Here is a 27904-nt window from a genome sequence, read left to right as displayed (position 1 = left end):
GTGAAGCCATCTGGTCCTGGGGTATTCGATGTTGAGAGATTTTTTTTTTTATCACTGGTCCACTCATTATTTGTTATTGATATGCTCAGATTTTCTATTTCTCCCCGATTCAGTCTGTAGGTTGTACGTTTCTAAGGATTTTTCCATTTCTTCTAGGTCATCCAGTTTGTTGGTGTATACTTTTTCATATAGCTTATGATCCTTTGTTTTTCTGTAGTATCAGTTGTAATGGCTCCTCTTTCATTTATAATGTTGTTGATTTGGGTCCTCTCTCTTTTTTTATTGGTTAGTCTACCTAAAGGTTTGTCAGTTTGGTTCATCTTTTCAATGAACCAACTCTGTTTTATTAATTTTTTATGTTGTTTTCCTGTTCTCTCTTTTATTTATTTGTGCTCTAATCTTTATTATTTCCTTCCTTCTACTTTGGGCTCAGTTTGTTCTTTTTCTACTACTTTGAGGCATAGAGTGAGGAATCTTTCTTGTTTCGTTACCAGACCAAGTTTGTTTGCCTGATGTGCAACAAGCTAACAGGCTGAGGCACTGAGGTTTGCAGCAAAGAAAGGGGGGGAGATGGGAGAACAAGTCTTAAATCTGCCTCCCTAATGGTGGGGGGCTTGGAATATTTATGGCATAAAGAAGCAGGGTGGTCTTAGGTGTGGGGAAAGATGATTGGAGGTAGGGAAGAGGTGAGGCAATCTGTGTTCTGTGCAGGCGTATCTGAATTACATTTTTCTTCATGGGATATATGTTCAAAAATGGAGGCGTGCTACTGGGCATGTACCCTGAGAAAACCATAATTCAAAAAGAGTCATGTACCACAATGTTCATTGCAGCACTATTTACAATAGCCAGGACATGGAAGCAATCTAAATGTCCATCGACAGATGAATGGATAAAGATGTGGCACATATATACAATGGAATATTACTCAGCCATAAAAAGAAATGAAATTGAGTTATTTGTAGTGAGGTGGATGGACCTAGACTGTCATACAGAGTGAAGTAAGTCAGAAAGAGGAAAGCAACATATGCTAACACACATATATGGAATCTGAAAAAAAAAAAAAGGTTCTGAAGAACCTAGGGGCAGGACAGGAATAAAGATGCAGACATAGAGAATGGACTTGAGGACACGGGGAGGGGGAAGGGTAAGCTGGGATGAAGTGAGAGAGTGGCATGTACATATATACACTACCAAGTGTAAAATAGATAGCTAGTGGGAAGCATCTGCATAGCACAGGGAGATCAGCTCGGTGCTTTGTGTCCACCTAGAGGGGTGGGATAGGGAGGGTGGGAGGGAGATGCAAGAGGGAGGAGATATGGGGATGTATGTATATTATAGCTGACTTACTTTGTTATACAACAGAAACTAACACCACTGTAAAGCAATTCTACTCCAATAAAGATGTTAAAAACAAAAGGAAGATATGTAATCAGGAAAAAACAAATGGAGGTGTGTAGCATGATATGAAGGTCTAGTTTTGGGCACTCTGACATCAAAAAGCGATTCATCAAACACTTGCATAGGCCCAGTTTTAGGATTAGTGGTCCCAACCAGTCTTAATTGGCTCAGCTTGAACTAGACTCAGCTGACTGCAAGTTCCTGGAAAACAACTCAGGCAACCATTTTATTGTTTAAGCTACATGAAGCTTGAAGAGCATGTAATTTGCAATAAAACAGTAAGGCAAGTTTGCTCAGTGAAGGCAGGCTACAAGCAGAGGGGTTTTTAGCAAGCTGTAATACAAACTCAATTTCTGTAAATCACCAGTTTCTACTAACCCTATGGGGCATGGTTTTAAGTTTTTTTTTTTTTTTTTTTTAACCCTGTGGGGCATGGTTTCAGTTTCTTTCTTTTTTTTTAAAATTTTATTTATTTATTTATTTATGGCTGTGTATGGCTCTTCGTTTCTGTGTGAGGGCTTTCTCTAGTTGCAGCAAGTGGGGGCCTCTCTTCATCGCGGTGCGCAGGTCTCTCACTATCGCGGCCTCTCTTGTTGTGGAGCACAGGCTCCAGACGCGCAGGCTCAGTAATTGTGGCTTACGGGGCTAGTTGCTCCGTGGCACGTGGGATCTTCCCAGACCAGGGCTCGAACCCGTGTCCCCTGCATTGGCAGGCAGATTCTCAACCACTGCGCCACCAGGGAAGCCCGGTGTCAGTTTCTTAACACACTATTTGACCAGGGGATTTTTGCAGAAACTAATGCCTGTGGCTGGCAATTTGTTATGTAAGTGAATATTGAAACACCTGTGTTTGAGTAAATATCAACTTTTTTTGCACTTAATGTATTTATTTGAAACTTTGTACATGTCTTACTAAAGCATTCTAATATGTCGTTGGAGTGTGATAGGCAGTATAGCAGGCACCTCTGCAGGGGAACAGAACATCTATTACAAATATGCTCTGTTTCACTGTAGTTTCCCCTGGAAGAGCAGACTCTACACTTTATGGCAGCATTTTTTTTTTTTTTTTTTTTTAGTCCTGTGGGTATTATTTCCTCTAGAATATGTTCTTTTATTTTACCTGATAGTCGACAAGGTGGATCGACTTGTGGGGGGCTCTTTTAGAAACGCCACAAGAAGGACCAGGTGTGGGACTACCACTACATTCATCAGAATGGTCAGTTATCCATTCTCTAGCTACTGCTAACAAAAATTGCTTGTGAGTCATTTTATTCTGTGCATTAAGGCTACAATAAATTTTATTTGTTTATTTAGGCTGTGCTGGGTCTTAGTTGCAGCCTGCGGGATCTGTTTTAGTGTGGCATGAGGACTCTTAGTTGCGGCATGCAGGATTCTTAGTTGCAGCATGTGGGCTCTTAGTTGTGACATGCAGAATCTTAGTTGTGGCATGCATGCGGGATCTAGTTCCCCAACCAGGGATCGAACCCAGGCCCCCTGCATTACTCAAATAGAAACCCACTTTCTTATACCATTTTCGAGTTTTCTGGAAGATATTGAAGTTTGCCAGTTATTGATCGGATCAAGCAACTCCTTTCATATATTTATTATATTCTAATACATAAGTGGGCTTAGTTGTCTGATGGCCAATCCTTCTGTCTTCCTTTCCTGTAGATGCTGTGGAGGCGTCATGAATAGTTGTCACCATGCGGACTAGCCTCTTGTCTTTCCATATAAGAAGAATCACTTCTCCCTTCCGTAAGAATGTCATTTTCCTCCCCTGCCATAGATTTTTAGATTTCTCCTTTAATTGGTTTGGTAGACAATGATTCTCTCTTATATTCCCACAAACTCTGGTTTTATTTTTCAACAATATTTCAGGTGTGGACACACCATTGTAATAATTGTCTTGGTAAATATGGTGCCATGAACCAAGATAAGGTTGTAGGACTGATAATATTGTTTCTTGCAGTTTCTTTCCTTCACCTGTGTAAATCTCAAGGCTGCATATATATCCAGTTTCACTTTAGCTAACCATCCTGACCAAAATTCCATATTCTTTGAGTTTTCCCAGATTATAGGTTTTGAATCTGAGTCATCCTCTCCACTTTATCATTGCCTCATCAAGTGATAACTCTGGGTATATAGATTGATTGAAATTTTGGTAGAAAATAATCCAAAAGAGGTTTAACTTTTGAAATTCTGTCTGCAGGAAGAGGAGTTTCCAAGTTATCGTTAAAGTGAAGAAATATCATTATTTGTTTGAACCTTCTTCTCGTCATAATCTTTGGAAAGATAGGTGTTTCAAGTAAGGGATCAGTCGACCAATATCCTTTCCAGTGTGACTTTCTTATTTGTGCCATCAAAATTATTAATCCAAGAAACTTCTTCATGTTACTGTTGGTTACAGCAGTCCATTTTAAAACCTTATCATACTTTTTATATGATTTTTCATTTTGTTGGTGATACAAGTTTGAGAAGTGACCAACTCGAACAAGTTACCAAAAATTAATTCTGTTATTTCACTAACACTTTGCTGGTTATTACATTCTGCAGTTACACCTGACACACCTGTAAAGTCTTCTAATTTTCCTGAAATGTTGTCTTCAATCCACTCTTCTGTAGAAGCAAAGGAGCATTCTCCAGCACTGTAAGTTTCATTTTCACTTTCTATATCAGAATCAGTCACTAAGATTTTTTGTCTTTTTTTGGTCTAATATTCACATCGTCTGAATCAGAACTATAATTTTCTGATACAGTAGTATATATGCCTCTTGGACAGTCAGAGAAAGTATCTGCACAGAATTCACTGAAAAATTCTTCTTCAGTCAAAATTTTGCAATGCATCATTTTTGAAAACTTTATGGTAATAAACTATGCAGAAGGTTGGAACAAAAACCTAATGGAGCAAAATGTGAATGATAACGGCAGTCATAAGTTGTATAATGAACCCTTGATCAATTCTAAGCTCTAACAACTTCGCATGGTGATGTAAATTGTGTCACTCTCTAAAAACGTATTGATATGTCTCTGGTCAGTAACGTTTGGGTAACAAAAGATGTATTAATACATCTCCGGTCAATAATGTGTTAATGTAGGCATTTATTGTTATGAACTTTCCTCTCAGAACTGCTTTTGCTGTATCCTATAAGTTTTGGTATGTTGTCTTTCCATTTTTGTTTGTCTCAAGATACTTTTTTATTCCCCTTTTAATTGCTTTAAGACATTGGTTGTTCAGGGTGTGTTGTTATTTTTTGTGTATTCATGAATTTTCCAGTTATCCTCCTGTTGATTTTTAGTTCCTTGTAATTGTGGTCCGAGGAGATACTTGGTATGATTTCAGTCTTCTTGAACTTGCTAAGATTTGTTTTGTGGCCTAAGATATGGTCTGTCCTAGATAATGTTCCATGTGCACTTGATGAGAATGCATATTCTGCTGTTGTTGGATAGAATGTTCTGTATATGTCTATCAGGTCTATTTGGTATGTAGTTCTGTTTAAAACCACTGGATCCTTATTGATTCTCTGGATGATCTATCCTTTTTGAAAGTGCAGTATTAAAATCCCCCACTGTTCCTGTATTGATGTTTATTTCTCCTTTTAGCCCATGTAGTTTTACTTTATATACTGATATTTAGTTGCTTCAATGTTGGTGCATAAATATATACAAACATTGTATACCTTTTTAATGGAATGATCCCTTTACATGTGTGTGTGTGTCTGTGTGTGTATAACACTTTTCTCTTTCTACCAGTGTCAGTTTAAAGTCTGTTTTGTCTGATATAAGTATAGTTACCACTGCTATTTTTGGTTACCATTTCCAGGAAATTTTTTTTTCCATTCCCTCACTTTTAGTCTATGTATGTCTTTGAGGCTAAAGTGAGTCTCTTGCAGGCAGCATGTCATTGGGTCTTATTGTTTTGTCCAATTAGCCATCTCTGTCTTTTGATTGGAGACTTTAATCTACTTATGTTTAAAGCAGTTATTGATAGGTAATAACTTACTATTGCCATTTTGTTAATTGTTTTCTGATTGTTTTGTAGACCCATTGTTCCTTGCTTCTTATCCTGCTGTGTTTGTGTTTGATGTCTTTTGGAATTAGTATACTTTGACTTCATTATCATGTTTTTTGTGTGTATGAATACTACAGGTTTTTTCCTCGTGGTTACCATGAGGCTTACATAAAATATCTTAAAATTATAACACCGTGTTTTAAACTGATAACAAGACTTCAATAGCATTCCTAAGCTTTACACTTTTACTTCTCCTTCCCCTCACATTTTAGGTTATTGATGTTACAGTTTACATATTTTTCATATTGCGTATATAATAGATTTTTTACTTATGCTAATTTTTACTGTTTTTTTAAGTTTCAAACTGGAGTTAGGGAACTATGTACCACCATTACTGTATTACAAAATCTAACTTTGACTATATATTTACCATTACCAGTGAGTTTTGTCCTACCTTCTTATGTTTTTATGATTATATAATTAGTGTCCTTTTCTTCCAGAGAGCTTCTTTAGCATTTCTTATAGGCAGATCTAATGGTGATGAGCTCTCTCAGCTTTTATTTGTTCAGGAAGGTCTTTATCTCTCCTTCATTTCTGAAGGACACCTTGGCTGGATATAGAATCCTTGGTTGACAGGGGTTTTTTTTCCTTTAGCATTTTTAAATTTATCATTCATTTTTCTCCTGGCCTGGAAAGTTTCTGTTGAGAAATCCACCATGTCTTATGGAGGTTCCTTAGCATGTAACTTGTCTCCATTCTCTTCCTGCTTTGCAAATTCTTTGTCTTTGATTGTTGACAATTTAATTATAATATGTTTCAGTGTAGCCCTGTTCAGATTCAACATATTTGGGGTCCTTTGGGTCTCATGGATCTGGGTGGCCATTTCTGTTAGTTTGGGAAGTCTGACATTACGGCTTTAAATATGCCATCTGTCCTTTTTTTCCTTCTGGAATTCCTATAATGAGGATATTGTTGCTTTTGATGGTGCCCCACACATTGTGTAGTCTTTCTTCACTCTTTTGCAATCTTTATTCTTTTTGTTCCTCTGACTGGATAACTTCTAGATCTCTGATCCTTTCTTCTGCATGGTTGAGCCTGCTGTTGAGACACTACAGAATTCTTCAGTGCAGTTTCTTTTTTTTCAGCTCTCAATTTTTTTTGATTTCTTTGTTGAACTTCTCATTTTGTTCATGCATTGTTTTCCTAATATCCTTTAATTATCTGTGTTCTTGTAGTTTACTAATCTTATTTAAGAGGATTATTCTGAATTCTTTGTCTGACTGTTCCTAGATCTCCATTTCTTTAGGGTGTTACCGGAGCTTTATTAGTTTCCTTCCATGGTGTCATGTTTACTTGATTTTTCATGATCCTTGAATCCATATGTTGGTTTCTACATTTGAGCAAACGGTTTCCTCTTCCAGACTTCACAGGTTAACTTTGGTAAAGTCAGTTCTTCACCAGTCAGCTCAGTTTCGGTTTCTGGACACGTCAACTGGTAGCATACTTTGGGCAATTGCGGCTTGCTTTCCATCTCTTTTGGGGCAAGGCCTCTGCCCAAGCTCTGAGGTCAGGAGGGGCTGCCGCTGGCTGAAAACATTTGAATAGAAATTGCTGACTTGGTTTCCTGCTCAAGTGAGGCCATAGGATGGGCTCTGCTATTGCCTGGGTTCTCTGGTCAGGCTTCCTGGACAGTCAGGACTGGGTATCAGTACTATACTCAGCAGTTAGATGGAGTATGAATGAGCTTCTCTTCCCTGGTGGGGTGAAGAACAGGTCCCAGGGCCGGCACAGCTCATTGTTTGGGAACCCAAATAAGGCAAGACTGTATGTCAAATTCCCTGGCTACGTGGGGCCACCAGATTTACCCTGCGGATGAGGAAAGCCAAGGGCTTTGCCCTCTGTTCAAGTGCCATTGTAAGCAGGGGTGTTGGATGGGCTAGGCAGCTCCTCTTGTGCTCTGGTTAGGCTCCCTAATTGGATGGACTGAAGGCTCTATTCAGCAATGGAAGGGGCTACAAATTAGTTTCCCTATTAGGGTGGGCCCCTGTACAGGCCCTAAGCATGGCAAGTCTCTTGTTTGAGGATCAAATTAGGCAGAAATATGTACCAAGTTCCATGACCTGACAGACCACTGTCCTAGCTCTGTCAAATGGGTAGGGCCACTGGATGGGCTCTTTACTCAAGTGCTGCTGTAATCAGAGTTGCAGGATGGGCTACACAGATTCCCAGGAGATCTGGCTAGGTTTCTTGGTCAAGCCAGGCTGGAAGCTGTATTCGCTTTGGGTGTGGCTATAAACGAGCATCCTTGCCCAGTTGGGGCTGCAGATCAGCCCCCAAGACTGGCAGGGCTCTTTGTTTGGGGATCAAGTTAAACGGAACTGTGCACTAAGCTCCCTGGACAAATGGGGCCACTATCTTTGTTCTGCAGACGCAGAGCTGCTGGCCAAACTCTCTGCTCAAGTGCCACTGTAATCAGGGCTGCAGGGTGAGCTACTGAGATTCCCAGGAGCTCTGGTTAGGTTTCCTGATGGGTGGTGTTGGAGGTTGTATTCAGCAATAGGTAGAGCTGTGGAGTAGCTTCCCTGCCCAGGCAGGACCACAGAACTGGATTGAGGTAAGACCACAAAAAAAAATAGCCATGCAAAGCTTGGTGGAGCTGTTCCCCCGACTCCAGCCAGGCAGGGGAGCTAATACATAGCCCCACCCTACCAGGAAGCCTGACCTGAGCGCCTGGAAAGCTGCTTAGGCCAGCAGCACTGCACATCTGCAGAACCAGGACACTGGGCCATGTCTGGCCAAGGAACTTGGGGCACAGTTCTCCCTGATTAACTCCCCAAACAAGAGTCTTGCCAGCCTTGGGGGCTGTTCTGTGGCCCTGCCTGGGCAGGGAAGCTACTCTGAGTTCTGCCCACTGCTGAGTACAGCCTCCGACTATCCTCACTGCAGAGCAGTTAAAGAGCTGAATGACATCCTCATGAATCCAGATCTGTTCACTGTCTGCTCTACCACCCTCAGTCTTTACCTACTGCTCAGAGATGCAGGATATAACTAAGGGTCATGTCCAGACATGAAAATTTTCAGCTGCACAAGAAAGAAACCTTTCCAGAAGTTTTCAGAACACCTCTGCAAACAGCTCTGGCCAGAATAAGGACATGTGCCAATCCCAAACAAATCCCCAAGGAGAAACTTTTCCATGACTGTCTTAATCTAACCAAGGTTTACTCTGAGCATTCTAAGACTAAGGTAAGAAAATACAAATAAGGCTATGCTACCAAGGGAAAAAAATGAGTACAGGGAATAAAGAGTTTGTAAGAATCTTTCAATTGTTTGAAAGGTAATTCAAGAAATAACAGCTAATGCATGCATAACTCATAGTTCATAAATTATTCTGAGCACCGCTGTGAAGTAGGCACTACTAATGTCCCCATTTTATAGATGAGGGTCTGAATACAGATAGTTAATTTGTCACAAATCTTTTAAGAGACAAAGCCAGAGAGCATATAAACTCAAGCAATCTGGTATCTAACTCTACATCCTCCTGTTTACTGGGAAGAAAGGAATAGGAAAAAATATATACACGACATCATAATACAGATGTAAGTATTTCCTGTTTAGCTTGGATTATACAACTCATACCTAGATGTCTCATCTGAACATTTTAACAGGATATTTTCTTCATATAATGGAAAGCAATACTGTGTTGAATTGAAGTAGTTCAAATCTGCTTTCTTTAATTAACATGACAATGCTTATTTTGTTTAATTAGTATTTTCATTATACCCACTGGTAGATGCTGAGGCACATGAAAACTTAATAAACACAATGTTTAAATTCTTTATTAAAGAGTTAATAGAAAACACTGGCCATATCCACTTATATATGCCAGGAAACCATAAGAGAACATATACTAGGTAAGATAAACTTGACAACTGTAAAATATTATTTGCCTTAAAATGTATATTAAGAGAAATTGTTTAGCATTTAACGTGAAAAATCTTTGTCACATAGCTAAGGGGACAAAATATGTTATGTAATATATTCACATACCTTTAGCACATCACACAGGGATTCTTCACATACATACTTACTGCTGTTATCCTAATGAATCATCTTATTTGTGTTGTGTTTTTTAAGAACTGAGAAACTATTGGAGGGATTTCAGAGAGCCAACGTGTTCAGACTTTCTGTTTTTTATTAAGGAACAGTTATACTAAACTATGAGTATATATAAATATTCACAATAACTTTTGCCAAGTGAATACACCTACAGTCAACATACAGATAAAAAACCAGAACACTGTTAACACCAGAGGAGCTCCCTCAAGTCAATCCTTCCAACTTGTCACCATCCAGGCGACTACCATCCCAACTTCCAACACCACATATTAAATTTGCCTTTTTGAGTGAAATATAGTATGTACTCCTTTGTGCTGTTTCTTTTGTATGCGTGCAGTTGTGGTTGGTTCATTCTCAATCCTGTAGAGTGTATCACTGAGTGAATAGAGCACATTTATATATCCATTCTAGTGTTGGTGGACATTTGTGCTGTTGTCTGTATCCGGGCTATTGAGAATAGTACTACTGTGAATACTCTTTCAGTAAAAATATTTGTATTTATCTGTTGGATATATGCCTAGAAGTACAATTACACATCCAAAATATAGGGGAATTCCCTGGCAGTCCAGTGGTTAGGACTCCATGCTTAAGATCCCGCATGCTGCGCAGAACGGCCAAAAACGACAACAAAAAACTAGCGAAACAAACAAAAAACAAAAAAAACCCAAAATTAACATGCATGCTCAGCTTTAGTAGAAAAAGCCTGTTTCCCAAAGTGTACAATTTAGATTTCCACCAAACTTGTATGAATCCCAGTTGCTTCATATCTTCATCAGTTTTAAAAAAATCATTTTAGCCATTCTGGTGTGTAGTGGTATTAAATTTTCGTTATAATTTACCTTTCCTTGATGGCTACTGAAGCTGATCAAGTTTTCACATGTTTACTTGCCAGTTAAATATACTCTTTGTAAATTATGTTCAATTTACGTTTTTCTGCTAATTTTTCTGACTTTTTTTGATTTATAGGAGCTCTTTACACATTTTGTGTAAGAATCCTTGGTTAGAAACATGCACTGCAGTTGTCTCCTCCCAGTATGCCACTGGCTTTTTTTTTTTTGCGGTTCGCAGGCCTCTCACCGTTGTGGCCTCTCCCGTTGCGGAGCACAGGCTCTGGACGCGCAGGCTCAGCGGCCATGGCTCACGGGCCTAGCCGCTCTGCGGCATGTGGGATCTTCCCGGACCGGGGCACAAACCCATGTTCCCTGCATCAGCAGGCGGACTCTCAACCACTGCGCCACCAGGGAAGCCCTAAACGTAACTTTTATATGCACTGAGAAACCAGTGTGACTCGCTTTATTACAATATTTACTTTATTGCTGTGGTCCGGAACCAAGACAATAACTCTGAGGTCTGCCTGTAACAGTCTAGTTATGTAGCAGTCTGAGTCCTGCAGCTTTACTTTGCTATTTTCAGACTGTGTCAGCTATTGTTGGTCACTGCATTTGCAAATACATTTTAAATTCATAATTTCCAACAACAAAACCTGCTGTTGGATGGCAGTTAGGGTTGCATTGAATTAATCATTCAATTTAGGGGGAAATCAGTCTTCAAAGTCATCAACACTAAGTAAATCCTTCCATTTATTTTTGTTAACTGTTTTGGATTTGTTTTTGTAGGTGTTTTTTCTTCCCTTTTTTTGTTCTCTTGTGATCTGACGACTAACTTTAGTGTTGTGTTTGGATTCCTTTTTCTTCTTTGTGTGTGTATCTATTGTAGATTTTCAGCTGCAGTTACTATGAGGTTTTGATATAGCAGTCTATATCAAAAAAATAAGATTGTATTAAGTTGCTGATCTTTAATTTCAAATGCATTTCCAATATCCTGCACTTGTGCTCTCCTCACAATTGCTGGTTTTGATATCATATTTGTGTGCAGATAATTTCCTATCTTTACTGTATGTTTGCCTTTACTGGCGAGCTCTTCCATTCATAATTTTCTTGTTTCTAGTTGTGGTCTTTTCTTTCCCACCTAGAGAAGTTCCTTTAACATTTGTTGCAAAGCTGGTCTGGTGGTGCTGAATTCTTAGCTTCTGCTTGTCAGAAAAGCTTTTGATTTCTCTGTTGAATCTGAATGAGAAGCTTGCTGTGCATTCTTGGTTGTAGGTTCTTCCCTTTCATAACTTTAAATACATTGTGCCACCCCCTTCTGGCCTGCAGAGTTTTTGCTGAGAAATCAGCTGATAACCTTATGGGAGAGTTTCCTTGTACGTTGTCTGTTGCCTTTCCCTTGTTGCTTTTAATATTTTTTCTTTATCTTTGATTTTTGTCAATTTGATTACTATGTGTCTTGGCATGTTTCTCCTTGGGTTTATCCTGCCTGGGACTCTCTGCCCTTCCTGGACTTGGGTGACTATTTTCTTTCCCATGGTAGGGAAGTTTTCAGCTATTCTCTCTTCATGTATTTTCTCAGGTCCTTTCTCTTACTCCTTCTGGGACCCCTATGATGCAAATGTTTGTGTGTTTAATGTTGTCCCAGAGGTCTCTTAGACTGTCGTCATTTCTTTTCATTCTTTTTTCTTTATTCTGTTCCATGGTAGTGATTTCCTCCATTCTGTCTTCCAGCTCACTTATCCATTCTTCTGCCTCAGTTATTCTATTGATTCCTTCTAGTGTATTTTTCATTTCAGTTATTGTATTGTTCATCTGTATGTTCTTTAGTTCTTCTAGGTAGGTTTTTGTTAAACATTTCTTGTATCCTCTCCATCTGTGTCTCCATTTTTTCCCCACGATCTTGGATCATCTTTACTATCATTACTCTGAATTCTTTTTCAGGTAGATTGCCTGTCTCCACTTCACTTAGGTGGTGTTCTGGGGTTGTATCTTGTTCCTTCATCGGGGACGTATTCCTCCGCTGTCTCATTTTGTCTAATTTTCTGTGATTGCAGTTTCCATTCTGCAGGCTGCAGGGTTGTAGTTCCTTCTGGCTTCTGCTACCTGCTCCCTGGTGGATGAGGCTGGCTAAGAGACTTATGCAGGCTTCCTGGTGGGAAGGACTGGTACCTGTGCACTGGTGGGTGGAACTGGGTCTTGTCGTTCTGGTAGGCAGGGCCATGTTGGTAGGCAGGGCCATGTTGGGGTGTGTTTATCAGGCAGCAGTTTATTCAGGAGGACTTTAAGCAGCCAGTCTACTGTTAGGTGGGGCTGTGTCCCTGCCCTGTTGGTTGTTTGGTCTGAGGTGTCCCAGCACTGAGCCTGTAGGCTGTTGGGTGGGGCCAGGTCTTGGTGAGAATGGCAGCCTCCAAGAGGGCTTAGGCCAGTGAGTACTTGCCAGAACTGCTGCCACCGATGTCCTTGTCCCCACAGTGAGCCACAGCAAACCCTCCCTCTGCAGGAGACCCTCCAACACTAGCAGGTAAGTCTAGCCCAGTCTCTTATGAGGTCACCACTTTTTTCCCTGGGTCCTGGTACACACAAGACCCTTTGTGCGTCCTCCAAGAGTGGAGTTTCTGTTTACCCCAGTCCTGCGGAATTCCTGTGATGAAACCCCGCTGGCCTTCAAAGCCAGACTCTCTGGGGGCTCCTCCTCCTGTTGCCAGACCCCCAGGCTGGGAGCCCAGAACTTTCACTCCTGTGGGAGAACTGTGGTATAACTGTTTTCGAGTTTGTGAGTCGCCCACCCGGCATATATGAGATTTGATTTTATTGTGATTGTGCTCCTCCTACTGCCTCTTGGTTGCTTCTTCTTTGTCTTTGGATGTAGGGTATTTTTTTTGGTAGGTTCAAGCATTATTTATTTATTTTTTGGCAGTGGTTGTTCAGCAGTTCATTGTGATTTTGATGGTTCCGTAAGGAGTGAGTTCACTTCCTTCTACTCTGCCATCTTGTCTTCTCCCCACAAGTCATTCTTAACACCCTTTCATTTATTTTTGTCTTTGAACTTCTCTTAATTTTGTGATGCACTTTTTGGATTTCTGGAACTGTTTTAGGGCTGTTGTATGTCCAATGACTTGAACATAATTATTTCCTTTATTTTTCTGTTTCCCCTTTCCCCAATTATGCCAGGCAGGAGAATAACTCTGTTCTTTGCCACCCTATCCAGGAAGGATGCAATTCTCCTGGCATCATTTAATTTTTCTATTGGTTGTTTATACATAAAAATATAATTTTTATATAGCCAGTTTGCTAAATTCACATATTTCTAATAATTTTTCCATAGACTTTTAAATGTAAACAATGGTATTACCTGCAAATAATGAGTTTTACTTCAATCTTCCCAGTTTTTAGGTCTTATTTTTATTTGGCCTTACTGACCTGACCTAGCTAAAACCTTCAGTCCACTGTTAGATAGTAGTGGTGGCAGTAACAAGCATTCTTGTCTCATTATTATTTTTAAAATTTTATTTATTTTTGGCTGCATTGGGTCTTCATTGCTGCACGCGGGCTTTCTCTAGTTGTGGCAAGTGGGGACTACTCTTTGTTGTGATGTGCGGGCTTCTCATTGCGGTGGCTTCTCTTGTGGAGCACGGGCTCTAGGCACGTGGGCTTCAGTAGTTGTGGCACGCAGGCTTAGTTGCTCAGTGGCATGTGGCAATCCTCCTGGACCAGGGTTCGAACCCATGTCCCCTGCACTGGCAGGCTGATTCTTAACCACTGCACCACCAGGGAGGTCCTTGTCCCATTATTAATATCAGGAAGAAATATTCCAGTATTCATCTACTTAGTTTGATGTTTGTTGTATATTAGCTTTTCACTTGTTTTTAATGAAGTTTCCTTCTATTCCTAGTGTAGTTTTCTAATCATGAATGTGTGTAAAGTTCTATCAAATGTTTTCCACCTCTACTGAGACACTAATATGGTTTAACTTATTTTTTTCTAATGTGTAGGCTACATCAATTAACTTAAACTTTTAAGTATTGCTTGGATATGATTTCAAACTTACTAAAGTCACTAGTAGGAAAAACTCATTTCGATTTCCCCCTGTGCACTGCATTTCCTCCATCTGTCTCTTGAGCACATACTTGAACTCTGTCTCTACACACACATACTCATTACTCTTTTTCTAAAGCATTTGAAAATAACCTGCAGACACGAGACTTCGTTTCCCCTATGTACTTGAGTGTGTATTTTCCTGAAACAAAACACTTATCTATGGACCCAAGTCTGAAAATAAACACTACCGTCGAATTTACACACTCTTTATTGTCCGAACTATTCTATTTTTCCTTTTTGTTTTTATTTTAAAACATCTTCAGTCTAGTCCAACCTGGAACAGTCTCCCAGTCTTTTCCTTTTATGTCCTTGACAATTTAAATGCAGGCTTTACATTCTATAATATAACCTTTCAAGGGGGTTCATCTGATATTTCCGCATTAGCATACTCTGGCTATGCTTTCTTGGTAAGAATACAGCACAAATGTGTTGGCTCTTCTCAGAGCATCTCACCAGGGAGTACATTACGTTGACCTGTCCTACCATTGGTGAAGTGAACTTTGATCACTTGATTATGTTGGTGTCTGCCAGGTTTCTGCCAGGTTTATCATAAAAATCACCATTTTCACCTTTGTAGTTGATTAGTATTTTGTGGTGAAATATTTGGAGATAATGCCAATACCTGTTCTTCATTAAACTTCTACCCACAAACTCTAGCCTATGTTGGCACCTACTTACTGAATCAACCACCAGTATGATGGTTGCCAAATAGTGTTTTTTCTATTGCCATTATTCCTCCTACATTTATTAGTTGGCTTATAAAGAAAGCTTTCCCTCCTCTATGTATTTATGCACTTATTTATATCTGTACAAATTATTGGATTCACATTTTTAAGTCATTTATATTATGATGCTATTGTTATTTGTTTTGATGTTCAAACTGTCTCAAATTTGGCCACTGGAACCTGTCCAAGGTGGTTCTTTTGACATGTTTCCATAATTCTTAGAACATTTTCTTATTGTCTGATAGATATTTCTCCCCATCTCTGACTTGGAATAAGCTATCACTCCAGAGACCTGCTCCATTTTTGGTGGGAGGATAGTATTTAGTAATTAATAACCTGGTAATTGGTGTGCTCAGTGCTACTGAGCTGTCAGTAGACAGATCCATAAAATACACACAGACACACACACAATGACTACTATAATTATTTCTGTGTAGTTAAAATGAGTATCATTCCAGTCCAACACTCCAGGTGGTTTTCTAACTTCCCCCCTTTCCATTTTTATAGATACCTTTTCTAACAGGAACCTGGCTCTCATCATCTTCAGTACATTTACTTATCTGCTCAATGTTACCAGTATCTCAGCCATGCTAACCATCTCTTCCATTTGCCCCCAGCACTCTTGATGCAGGTTGGCACATCACCACAACACCTTTCTCATCCCTCACGGCAGGCCTATTCTGCCTCTTAAACTCTAGGAAGGGAAGGCAGGAGAGAAATTTACAAAGTGCAAAAGGAGAAAGGAGAATGAGAGAGAGGAGTAGAAGGCCAAATGGATTGAATTTGAAATACTAAATCTATCCTTTGATTCCTCTAGTAAACATCATTTAGTCAAGATATATTGTCCTTTGATATGGCTGGAATTTTTTTAATTTTAGGATTTTGTATCTAAATTCATAAGATAGTGGCCTATAACTTTACTTTCCTGAAATGTCTTAAAGGTTTTGGTATCAAAGTTGTACTGGCCTCATAAAGTGAACAGGAAAATTCCTATCTCTGGAAAAGTTTATAAAAGTTTGGTATTATGTCTTTTTTTAATATTTAGAATAACTGCAGTGAAGCCATCTGTTCCTATGAGTTTTCTTTCTGGTAGATTTTTAAATATGACTCAGATTGTTTGCAGTTTGGGTAAGGTACAATCTACCTCTGGTATGACCTTGTGCTTTTATTGATAGCATGCTGTGTTTGCCAGGGGCCCATCCTACTGGCAGTTCCTGAATTCTATTCATTTATTTCTCAGTACTGAAAAAGAAAATCTACTTGTGTTTTTGAGATTAGATTTTCAAGTTCCTGCCCTGTGTCAGTATTCTCAAAATTTTGAGAAACTGGCTATGTGTTTGAAGCCTCTCATGTTTCAGAATTTTTCACTCCAGCCTTGACTGGCAAAGTTCACCATTCCCTGGTTTCTGGTCTCCCTGCACCCTAACCCCCCTTGCCCCACCAAGCTATAGCCCTCTGCCTGAGCCAAGCTCAATATTCAGGTTCCTCCCTGTAGCCAGAATTGGCAAGTGCTCCCAGGAAAAACAGCTATATTTTCCCATATACTTTGTCATTCACTCCTCTCCTGAATATTACCATTCTAGCCCTCTTTGCTTCTGCAATAGGTTGCAAGTAAATAGATGCTTTTTGTGAACTGCTTTTCTAGTTGTTCTTAGTGAGTGCACTGGTCTGCTGCAAACTACTGTATCTTACTCAGTAGTAAAATCTATTTGTGCTTTTTAAAGTTCCATACTTAACAGTGTATATGTTTGTACATGAATGTTCTGCTTTTTAAAGAAACATGTTAAGTTGGTTGCAGTAAGTCACTTCACAGCAGGATGGCATCTGGCCAAACTGTTAAACACTGCTAAGGCAGAAACTACCTATATTTCATACCACTTCCACTACACCAGGTAGCTGCATTCAAGGAACCTACATTGCCCCTTTGATCCACCATTTCAGGACAGGCCACTCGAAATTAGCCTCACAATTAATCAAAAATCCTGCTGGCAAGCACCTGTCCTATGTATATCACCAAGACAAGGATATCTCTCTCTCTCCACCTGGACATCAGAAAATCTTCTTGCAGGTGGGTCCCCTTGCTAAAAATCTTCCCTTGTTTTCCATATGCCTCAGCAATAAACACGTGAGTTGCTTATAACCCCTGGTTCCAGTTGATGTCCAGTACCTTAAATTGGAAGGAATAGCACACCCAGCAATAGGCCAAATTGTATAAATGCTATGTCTAAATGCAAACATTCTCCACATTTCCTAAATGCCAGACACTTCAGTTCAAAATTGCTGATGTATGGTAAGCTTAGGTTTAACTTAAAGCTTCTACCCACTTAAATTACTATCTGATATCCACTGAAATGCCACTTCAAACATTTCACACAAGTCCAATAAAACACCAACTCATAGTAAATGCTTTCCTATAACTTGCTATAGTTTGTGCATTTTCTCTGGCCTGTGGATGAAGTCTTCTTTATGAATGCTGATAGAGGTTTCTACCCTGTGTGATTTCTCTGATGTTTAGTGAGGTGTGGCTTTGGGCAGAAGGTTCCCTGTATTCATTCACCAATAGGTTTTCTGTACTCTGAGCTTTCTGATACACTGTATGGTTCAAATTCCAGTAGAAAGTTTTCCTATGTCCAGAATATCTTCATATTATTTTCTTCCCTCTGTAAGTTCTCTGCTGTATTACGAGAACTGACTTTAGACCAAAGATGTTCTCAAAATCTTTTCTCCCTGCTTTGTGTTCTTTGTTATATAAACTCTTGACTTCACCCAGAGTGATTTCCCTCATTTATTATATTTATAGGGTTTCTCCCCAAATGTGTTCTCTGATGTACAGTAAGTTTTGACTTCACATAGAATGATTTCCTGCAAACATTACATTCATACGGTTTCTCCCCGGTGTGTGTTCTATGATGTGCAGTGAGTTTTGACTTCACACAGAATGACTTTCCACATTCATTACATTCATAGGGTTTCTGTCTTACGTGAGTTCTCTGATGAACAATTAGGGCTGATTTCTGACGGAAGTTTTTCCCACATTCATTACATCCAAAAGGTTTCTCTCCTGTATGTCTCCTCTGATGTTCTGTGAAACCTGAGTAGTAGCAGAAAAATTTTCCACATTCAGTACATTCATAGGGCTTCTCGCCTGTGTGAGTTCTCAAATGTTTAGTGAGAGTTGACTTCTCAGAGAAGGATTTCCCACATTCATTACATTCATAAGGTTTTTCTCCTGTGTGAGTTCTTTGATGTTTAATGAGGTCTGATTTTCTGAGAAAGGCCTTCCCACATTCATAGCATTCATAGGGCTTCTCCCCTGTGTGTGTTTTCTGATGTACAGTAAGGACTGACTTAAATGAGAAGGATTTTCCACATTCATGACATTCATATGGTTTCTCCCCTGTGTGTGTTCTATGATGTTGGGTGAGGGTTGACTTTTCACTGAAGGATTTCCCACATTCTTGACATTCATAAGGTTTCTCCCCTGTATGAACTCTCTGATGTTTAACGAGGTCTGAATTCTTGCAGAAAGTTTTCCCACATTCATGACATTCACAGGATTTTTCCCCAGTGTGGGTTCTCCGATGTCTTGTGTGGGCTGACTTCTTGTTGAAGGTTTTTCCACATTCATGACATTCATAGGGTTTTTCTCCTGTTTGTATGCCAAAGACTAATTTTTCATTGAAAAAGTTTCCGCATTCATTATATCCAATAATATTGTCAATTGAGTGGCTTCTCTGAATTGGAATGAGATCTGACTTCTGGCTCAAAGGGTGAACATTATGTTCAAAGAGAATGGATTCCTCAAAGAAATTTTCTCCACATTCATTAAATTCATAGTGATTCTCTTTTGGATGTGTTCTCTGATGAGCAAAGAGAGATGACATATCACAGAAGGTTTTTCTGTATTCAGTGTATTCACAGGTGTTCTGTCCTGTGTAAGGATTCTTATGTATAACAAAGAGTGAATTCTCATGGAAAGCTTTCCTACATTCACTGTATTCAAAAGGTTGCTCCAAAATTTGAATTTTTTGAGGCTGAACAGAGTCTTCATTAAGACAGAGGCCATTCCCATTTTTATTATATTCATAAGGTTTCTCTTCAGAGTGAATTCCTTCATGCTTGTCATCCTGGAACCATTTTCTACCTTTGTTAAACTCATCAAACTTCTTTCTTGAATAGTTTCTACTGCTATTAATTAATTCTGAAATAGAGTGACAAGAAAGATTAGTTCACCAAGGATATTTGGAGGAAATAGTTAGCATTAGGTTTCAGGGAGTTGATCAGTTTAGGTCTTATCTCTTCCATGCCTAGAATATGACAACAGTGTATATGTCCAGTCTTCTCTCTCTTTTCCATTCTACCCAGCAGCAAGAAATCAATATTCTAAGAGCCCTAACTCATAAAGGAACAGTACTTCTTTTCTAGCTCTGATTCATGAGGAATAAAAAGAAGCAACAAAAGAGCAAATCAATGAGTGGACAAGCCATTCTTGCCACAGATTCAGACTTACAGCTCTATTGTAGGTATGGTATGTTCCCTTCATTACATCAGAGTTGGTCAGCAGTGGACCTCTCCTGACCATCAAACCCTGTTTCAATCCCTTCTGGCTTTCCCCCAGATTTCACCTGAGTTAGTGTCAGTTTTCAATCCTGCTTTCATATCCATGTTTCAACATCTCTGTATACCATGAAAACCGTAAGGAATAAAATTCTAAACCTGGTCCTAGAAATTTCTTTTACCTTTACCTTATGATTATGTGTGGTTGTTTTTACTCCTCTACTATCTACAGTATTCTATATCCTTGAGTTTAATGTCCAAAAACTGACAGTATATATTTAAAAATTTACTTTATTGAAGTATAGTTGATTTACAATGTTGTTAGTTTCTGGTATACAGAAAAGTGACTCAGTTTTATATATATATATATATATATATATATATATATATATATATATACATTTTTATATTCATTTCCATTATAGTTAATTACAGGATATTAAATGTAGTTCCCTGTGCTGTACAGGAGGACCTTGTTGTTTATCCACTCTTATATATCCTAGTATATCCTAGTTTACATCTGCTAATCCCAAACACCCACTCCATCCCTCCCCCTTGGCAACCACCAGTCTGTACTCTATATCTGTGAGTCTATTTCTGTTTCATATATAAGTTCGTTTGTGTCATATTTTATATTCCACATATAAGTGATAATGTGGTATATGTCTTTCTCTTTCTGAATTATTTCACTTAGTATGATAATCTCTAGGTCCATCCATGTTGTTGCAAATGGTATTATTTCATTCTTTTTTTATAGCTGAGTAAGATTCCATTGTATATATGTACCACATCTTCTTTATCCATTCCTCTGTCAGTGGACATTTAGGTTGCTTCCATGTCTTGGCTATTGTAAATAGTGCTGCTATGAACATTGGGGTGCATGTATCTTAGAGTTTTGTCTGGATATATGCCTAGGAGTGGGATTGTGGGATCATATGGCAATTCTATTTTTAGTTTTTTGAGGAACCTCCATAGAGTTCTCCATAGTGGCTGTATCAATTTACATTCCCACCAACAGTGTAGGAGGGTTCCGTTTTCTCCACACCCTCTCCAGCATTTATTTGTAGACATTTTAATGATGGCCACTCTGACCAGTGGTGAGGTGGTACCTCATTGTAGTTTTTGATTTGCATTTCTCTAATAATTAGTGATGTTGAGCATCTTTTCATGTGCCTATTGACCATCATCATCTTTGTGTTCTTTGGAGCAACGTCTATTTAGGTCTTCTGCCCATTTTTTGATTGGGTTATCTTGTTGTTGTTGAGTTGTATGAGCTGTTTGTATACTTGGGAAATTAAGCCCTTGAGAACTGACTATATATTTTTTGTGGTATGCAGGCCTCTCACTGTTGTGGCCATGGCTCATGGGCCCAGCTGCTCTGCGGGATCTTCCCGGACCGGGGCACAAACCCGTGTCCCCTGCATTGGCAGGTGGACTCTCAACCACTGTGCCACCAGGGAAGCCCAACAATATATTTTTTTTAAGTATCACTGAGACAAACATATTTTTTAGCCATCATTTTACAAATCTAGGATGAATATATTTTTCTTTGGGTAAGCCCAGCTGTTTATCCCCTATAAATTGCTCATTTTCATCTACTGTCTTTCATCTACTGTCATCTACTCCTTGCTGTTCCCCTGGTTCTGTCTCCTCTGTGTTCATCCACCCACCTGTAGATGTACTGATGTATGGAACTCTTTGGTGTCCTGGTGTGTTGGGCAGAGGATTTCTTGAGTGAGTTACAGATGTTTTACTATTTGTAGGTTGAAGGGGAGTGACAAAATGAATATCTCAAACTGCCATGATGCTGACATCACTCACAAGGGTACTTTTTAAAAAACAGCTTCGTGTTATTTTGTGGCTACTACATCAGAATATGTGTGTGATTTGCACCTAGGGATAGTTATCAGAAATGTTCAAGTATTTGCACAAACACCTGGTAGTGTAAGAAAGAGACCTCAGACCCTCAGTCTGTGAGGAGTTTTACCTATAGTGCTGTTATTCCACTAGAAAGAGGTGTGGAATTTGTTCCTAAATTTAGCTGAAATGATACATGATCCTGCCTCAGCCTGGAAGGCATTTAAATCAGCTTCAACTGACTGGCCAGAGTTGTATGGATGGCAAAATATTAGTATACCCTGCTGCACCTGGGAACAGCTGGGCCCTGCAAAAGGCTAAGAGAAGAATTTGAAGAGGAAACTATCCAGCTTTCTACCACAGACCTTCATTGTTAAAAGGCTAAAACAAAATGAGGAATAGCACATATGTAGAAAAACTGGCCAGAAGTCACCTATGGAGAAGTAAAATGAGTAGCACTGTGGGACTCTGGAAAATAATGTTACTTTTCTGCACAGTTAGGACTTTGTGAGCAAATGTTGATGAAACTTGGAACCTAAGGTCAAAGAATGAGATTAGGAGAGTAATTATTAAGGGTAGAACTCTAGAGAGATTTACATTTCAGTGCAGGTGCTGAAACCTGGGAGCCCTGATAAAGCTGGAGACAGTGGTCTTTTTTTTCCCCTGAAGAAATTTATATACCAAAAGGTTAAAGAAAGAATTCAGGATCCTCCCCAAGGGAGCAAAGGTTTTTCTTTCTCCTTTTAAAAGAGTGGGACAGCTACCTCTCCCTTCTACAGGAGCAAGCCCAGATTCATTTTATCAGTGTTCTTCACCTGCAATACCAACTTTGTGTGTATGTGTAGGACACCTAGCTTCTGTCTCACCTTCTGTCTCACTGCACCAAGAGTAAGATATTAAGGTACGTTGGAACTACACAGTTGTTATTTGGTTTTAAGTAAATAATATTTCACCATCTGTTCCAGAAACTACATGTATTGTACTTATGATATTAATCAAGTTAAAAATTTTAAATCTGCATAAAAATAACTTCAGGCTGAAATGGCTTTTTGAATTTGCAAACAATAAAGAATAACACAATCTTGAAAAATCATCATGAAACAATGCTCAACTCATCTTATGAAAATAGGACAGTCTTCAACCCCAAACCTGGAAAGGTTACAACAAAGGACAGCTACAGAATACACACAGAAAAACTCAGTGATTATAAAAACTGAATACATTCTGATCAAGGAGGATGTATTTCAGAAATATCAGATTGGTTTAATCAAGACTACTCACCAGTACTAACAATAAGTAGGAAAAGCCATATGATTTATCTCATACAGAGATAGATAGCATTTGACAAAACTGAATTCATTTTTTTTTAAAAAAAAACTCGAGGAATAGAGGAGAACTTCCTTAAAATGATAAAGGGCATTTACAGAAATCCTTAACATCAAAATTAATGGTAACATACTGAACAGTATCTCCCTGAGGTCAGAACTTCTGTACAACACTCTACTGGCTAGGAATGCCAGTACAAAAGGCAAAAAAGTCTGTATTCATAAGCAAGGTTGCAGGATACAAGGTAAATGTGCAAACAAACTATTTGTACTGTTTTTTCTATAATTGTTTAATGCTAGTATAAAGACAAAAATAATATAAAATATTTAGGAATATATTTAAAGAAAAATCGGCTCAACTGAGAATTTAAAGACCTAAGTAGAGGTATACCATGGTCAGGATGTCAGTGCTCCCCCAAATGAGTGATGCAATCCCAAATAACGTCCTAACAGGTGTGTCTGTATTTGTGGAAATTAAATTTTAGAATCACCTTGTTAATGAAAGTACAAAAGACCTATAACAGTATAGAATTGTCCAGAATGTCTAAAAACATAGATATCATTTTAATACATTCTGTAGACTAAAGATGTTCTTGGCAACATTCATGCTGTAGAATATTGAAGAAAACAGCAAACCTAGAAGGCTAACTCTGCCAGATGTCAAGACTTATAATAAAAGACAGTGTGGTATTGTCATAAAGATGGATAAATCAGTCAATGGAACAGTAAAGAAAGCCCAGAAACAAACATACTTATGTGATCACCTGATAGATGACAAAGCTAAAACTGCAATTCACATGTAAGGCCGGATGCTATAAAACTCTTAGAGGAAAACATAGGCAGAACGTGCTCTGACATAAATCACAGCAAGATCTTTTTTGATACATCTCCTAGAGTAATATAAACAGGACCTAATGAAACTTAAAAGCTTTTGCACAGCAAAGGAAACCTGTAAACAAGACCAAAAGACAACCCTCAGAATGGGAGAAAGTATTTGCAAACGAAGCAACTGACAAAGGATTAATCTCCAAAATTTACAAGCAGCTCATGCAGCTCCGTATCAAAAAAACAACCCCATCCAAAAATGGGCAGAAGACCTAAATAGACATCTCTCCGAACACATGAAAGGATGCTTAACATCACTAATCATTAGAGAAATGCAAATCAAAAACCACAATGAGGTATCACCTCACACTGGTCAGAGTGGCTATCATCAAAAAAATCTAGAAACAATAAATTCTGGAGAGTGTGTGGAGAAAAGGGAACCCTCTTGCACTGTTGGTGGGAATGTGAATTGATACAGCCACTATGGAGAACAGTATGGAGGGTCCTTAAAAAACTACAAATAGAACTACTCTACGACCCAGCAATCCCACTACTGGGCATATACTTAGAGAAAACCATACTTTGAAAAGATACACACACACACCCCCTGCCCCAGCCATGTTCATAGCAGTACTATTTACAATACCAAACAGATGGAAGCAACATAAACATCCATCAACAGAGGAATGGATAAAGAAGATGTGGTACATATATATACCATGGAATATTAGCCATACAAAGGAATGAAATAATGCCATTTGCAGCAACATGGATGGACCTAGAGGTTATCATAGACTAAGCCAAGTAAGTCAGAAGGAGAAAGACAAATATCATATGATATCACTTATATGTGGAATCTAATTTAAAAATGAAATGGATGAACTTATTTGCAGAACAGAAAGAGATTCACAGATCTCGACATCAAACCTATGGTTACCAAAGGGGAAATATGGGGGCAAGTGATAAATTAGGAGATTGGGATTGACATATACACACTACTATGTAGATAATAAGGACCTACCTTACAGCACAAGGAACTCTACTCAATATTCTGTAATAAGCTATATGGGAGAAGAATCTGAAAAAGAATGGATACATATATATATTTTAAACTGATTCACTTTGCTGTATACCTGAAACTAACACAACATTGTTAATCAACTATACTCCAATAAAAAATTTTTTTTAAAAAACTCAGCTATTGGCTTCCAGCCCACCTGATGTGAAATTATTCCTCTTCATATTCCGTGCCTGGCCCCAGGTCCCCTCTGTTCCACAATTTGTATGTGGATGAAAAGATGATGGTATTTTAGAGTAGGAAGTATCTCTGCAGTGAAGTAGAAAATGCAATACATTCTTCAGCTCAAAAGGAACGGTTCTTACTTCCTGGGGAATTCTGGAAATCATTCTTTGTATTTTTAAAAGCTGGAGAAACATTTTTTAACAGTTGCACTTAGCTCCACCATGTGAAAAGAGGTAGTAATAAGTAATTGGGGCCCATGCCCAACTCACCATCTTATATGATTATCATACAAGCACTCTTAGGCTGCCCAAACAGAGAAACGTCAGCTGTTTAAAACTGCCCAGCTCTACAGCAAACCTCCAACATTGGGGAACACAGTGTGTTAACTCTGGATGTCTGACTGAACTCCCTTCATTCTCTAAGGGTCCTGTCTGTCATGGTTATCTCTTCATCCACAAACTTGGGTTCTAGTTACATAGTCATAAAAAAAAAGGGAATAAAAGGTGAATTGCAAAAAGAAAAAAAAAAAAAAAACCACCACAATTCAGTGGAAGGAAGGACAGTCTTTCTTTTTAATAAGCTTCTGTTTATCAGAAGATATCAAGGAAGTGATAAGACATAACTGAGAAGATACTTTTCAATACATGAAATTTGACAAAAGGTTCATACCCAGAATATATTGTTAAACATTTCTAAATCAGCATGAGACCAACAACCTAGTAATATAAAAAAAGTAAATGACCTGAATAATCACTTCACTAAAGGAGATATCCAAATAAGCAACAAACGTGAAAAGATGCTCAACATCATTAGTCATCAGAGAAATGGAAATTAAAACTTAGTAACACACCACAATGACTAGAATGGATAAAATTAATTAGACTATCAAGTTCTCAGAAGGATGTAATGTAACTGGAACTCTTACATAGCTGGTGGAAAACAGTTTAAATATTACTTTGGAAAACAGTTTAAATATTACTAAAGCTAAGTATATTTCTGGCTCTACATCTAACAAAAATAAGAGTTTAGGTCCTCCAAAAGACATACACAAGAATACTTACAGAAGAGGAAATCAAGATGGCAGCGGTAGAGGACGCTTAGCTCACCTCCCCCCAGGAACCATCTATTTTGGAGCAGGTCTCACTGAAAACAATCTGGAGACTGGCAGAAAGACTCTTACACAACTAAGGCTATAAAAAAGATTCATAGAGTTGGGAAGGAAGGGAAGAGAAACAATCAGTTCAGGACCTGTGCCCCTAGGAGGGGACACAGAAAAGGAGGGTCAAAGATCCTCCCTGGTGGGGGGGGGGGCAGTTCCAACCCCTTATTGGGCAGCCTAGCCCTGGGGTCCGACACCAGGAAGATAAGGCCTCTTGGCTGGTATGAAGACCAGTGGGACCTGCAGTGTGGGGAGTTGTGAGAAACTTGGACTCCACTCTTGAAGTGCACACACATGCTTGCTTGCTCAGGGAACAGGCAGAGGAAGCAGACTGAGACTGCAGAAATTGGGCTGGTTCCTGTAACTGACCCAGCACATGCCCCAGCCCACACAAAGCACCCGCTCCAGCCCCTCTTGCTCCACAGTGCAGCTCCCCACTAGGGCAAAGGCTGTTGCTACTGAGGAGCCTACGCAGTTCAGGGCATGGAGCTAGGTTGGACCTGACACTACATCTGAATGGTATGAGGGGGGGCCACTACCAGTGCAGGGAGGGGCAGCAGATCAGGAGTGTCCTAGAACACTGACTTGTGTGCCAGGACAAGCACAGAGTGCACCCTGGCTCGCACTGGGCACACACGCCAGTCCCTCTTGCTCCAACCACTGCTTCCTTCTGGGGAATGGAACCAGCTCCGACCCGACCCTCCAGGCTTCTGCTCCACTAACTTAAGACCTGACACCAGCCCTGGCCCTGGTAGGCAGTGTCAGCCACTGAGCATAGGAGGAGCCCTGGCTGACACCTGGCTTCTAGCCCCTCCACCTCCAGCCCTAGCCCTCAGCAAGGTGTAGGTGCCAGAATACCCTGGGGGGAGATACTCCCACCAAAGCCACTGGGCACACATAGACCATATAGGGACCCACCCAAGGACACCACTCCAAGACCAGGATAGGTAACTGTTTCCCCTAATTTCACAAAGACAGAGAAAGTTAAGAAAAATGAGAAGACAAAGGAATTTGTTTCAAACAAAAGAAGAAGAAGAAAACCCTAACAAAATCAACTAATGAAACAGATATAATTTACTAAAGATTGTAAAGTATTAGTAATAAGCATGATAAATGAACTAGTGAAAAGAATATATGAACACAGTAAGAATTTTAACAAGGAACTAGAAAACAGAAAAAAAAACACTTGGAGGTGAAAAACACAATTAGTGAAATGAAAAATACAGTAGATGGAACTAACAGCAGAATAGGTGATATAGAAGGATGCAGAAGTGATCTGGAAGATAAAATAATGGAAATCTAATGAGATTAGCAAAAAGAAAAACTTAAAAAAAGAAGGATAGTTTATAAAGGACCACTGGGACAACATCAAGCATACTAATGCTCTCATTATAGGGGTACCAGAAGGAGAAGAAAGAAAAAACAGGTAGAAAACATATTTGATGAAATTATGGCTCAAAACCCTGAACCTAAAGAATAGATATTCAGGTCCAGGAAGCACAGAGGGTCCCAAACAAGAAAAACCCAAAGAGACTTACACCAAGACATATCATAATTAAAATGGCAAACATTAAAGATAAAGAGAATTCTAAAGGCAGCAAGAAAGAGTCACATATAAGAAACCCCAATAAGGGTATCAGCTGATTTGTCTGCAGAAATTTTTCAGGCCAGAAGGGAGTGGCATGAGATATTTAAAGTGTTAAAAGGGAAAACCTTCCAACATAGGATCCTCCACCCAGCAAGATTATCATTCAGAATT

At 39.2% G+C, this 27904-nt stretch overlaps 1 protein-coding gene across 2 annotated transcripts in view; it reads right to left on the bottom strand.

Moving 5' to 3' along the window:
- Positions 1-37: 37 nt before the first annotated feature.
- The window catches only part of LOC111163995 (uncharacterized), an 86416-nt gene continuing 58549 nt past the window's right edge, over positions 38-27904 (bottom strand). For both annotated transcript variants that reach the window (XM_089897481.1, XM_022553261.2), the window contains one exon: positions 38-19380. In XM_089897481.1, the coding sequence (XP_089753607.1) occupies positions 17942-19380 (1439 nt within the window). In that variant the 3' untranslated portion in view covers positions 38-17941. The remainder of the gene's footprint in view (positions 19381-27904) is intronic.

The sequence above is a fragment of the Delphinapterus leucas genome, chromosome 16 (assembly GCF_059928025.1).
Source record: "Delphinapterus leucas isolate spDelLeu-1000000601 "Yukka" chromosome 16, BTC_Dleu_Yukka2, whole genome shotgun sequence".
Taxonomy (NCBI): Eukaryota; Metazoa; Chordata; class Mammalia; order Artiodactyla; family Monodontidae; genus Delphinapterus; species Delphinapterus leucas.
The sequence above is the reverse complement of the archived record's forward strand: the minus strand, read 5'-3'. Positions and strand labels throughout refer to the sequence as shown.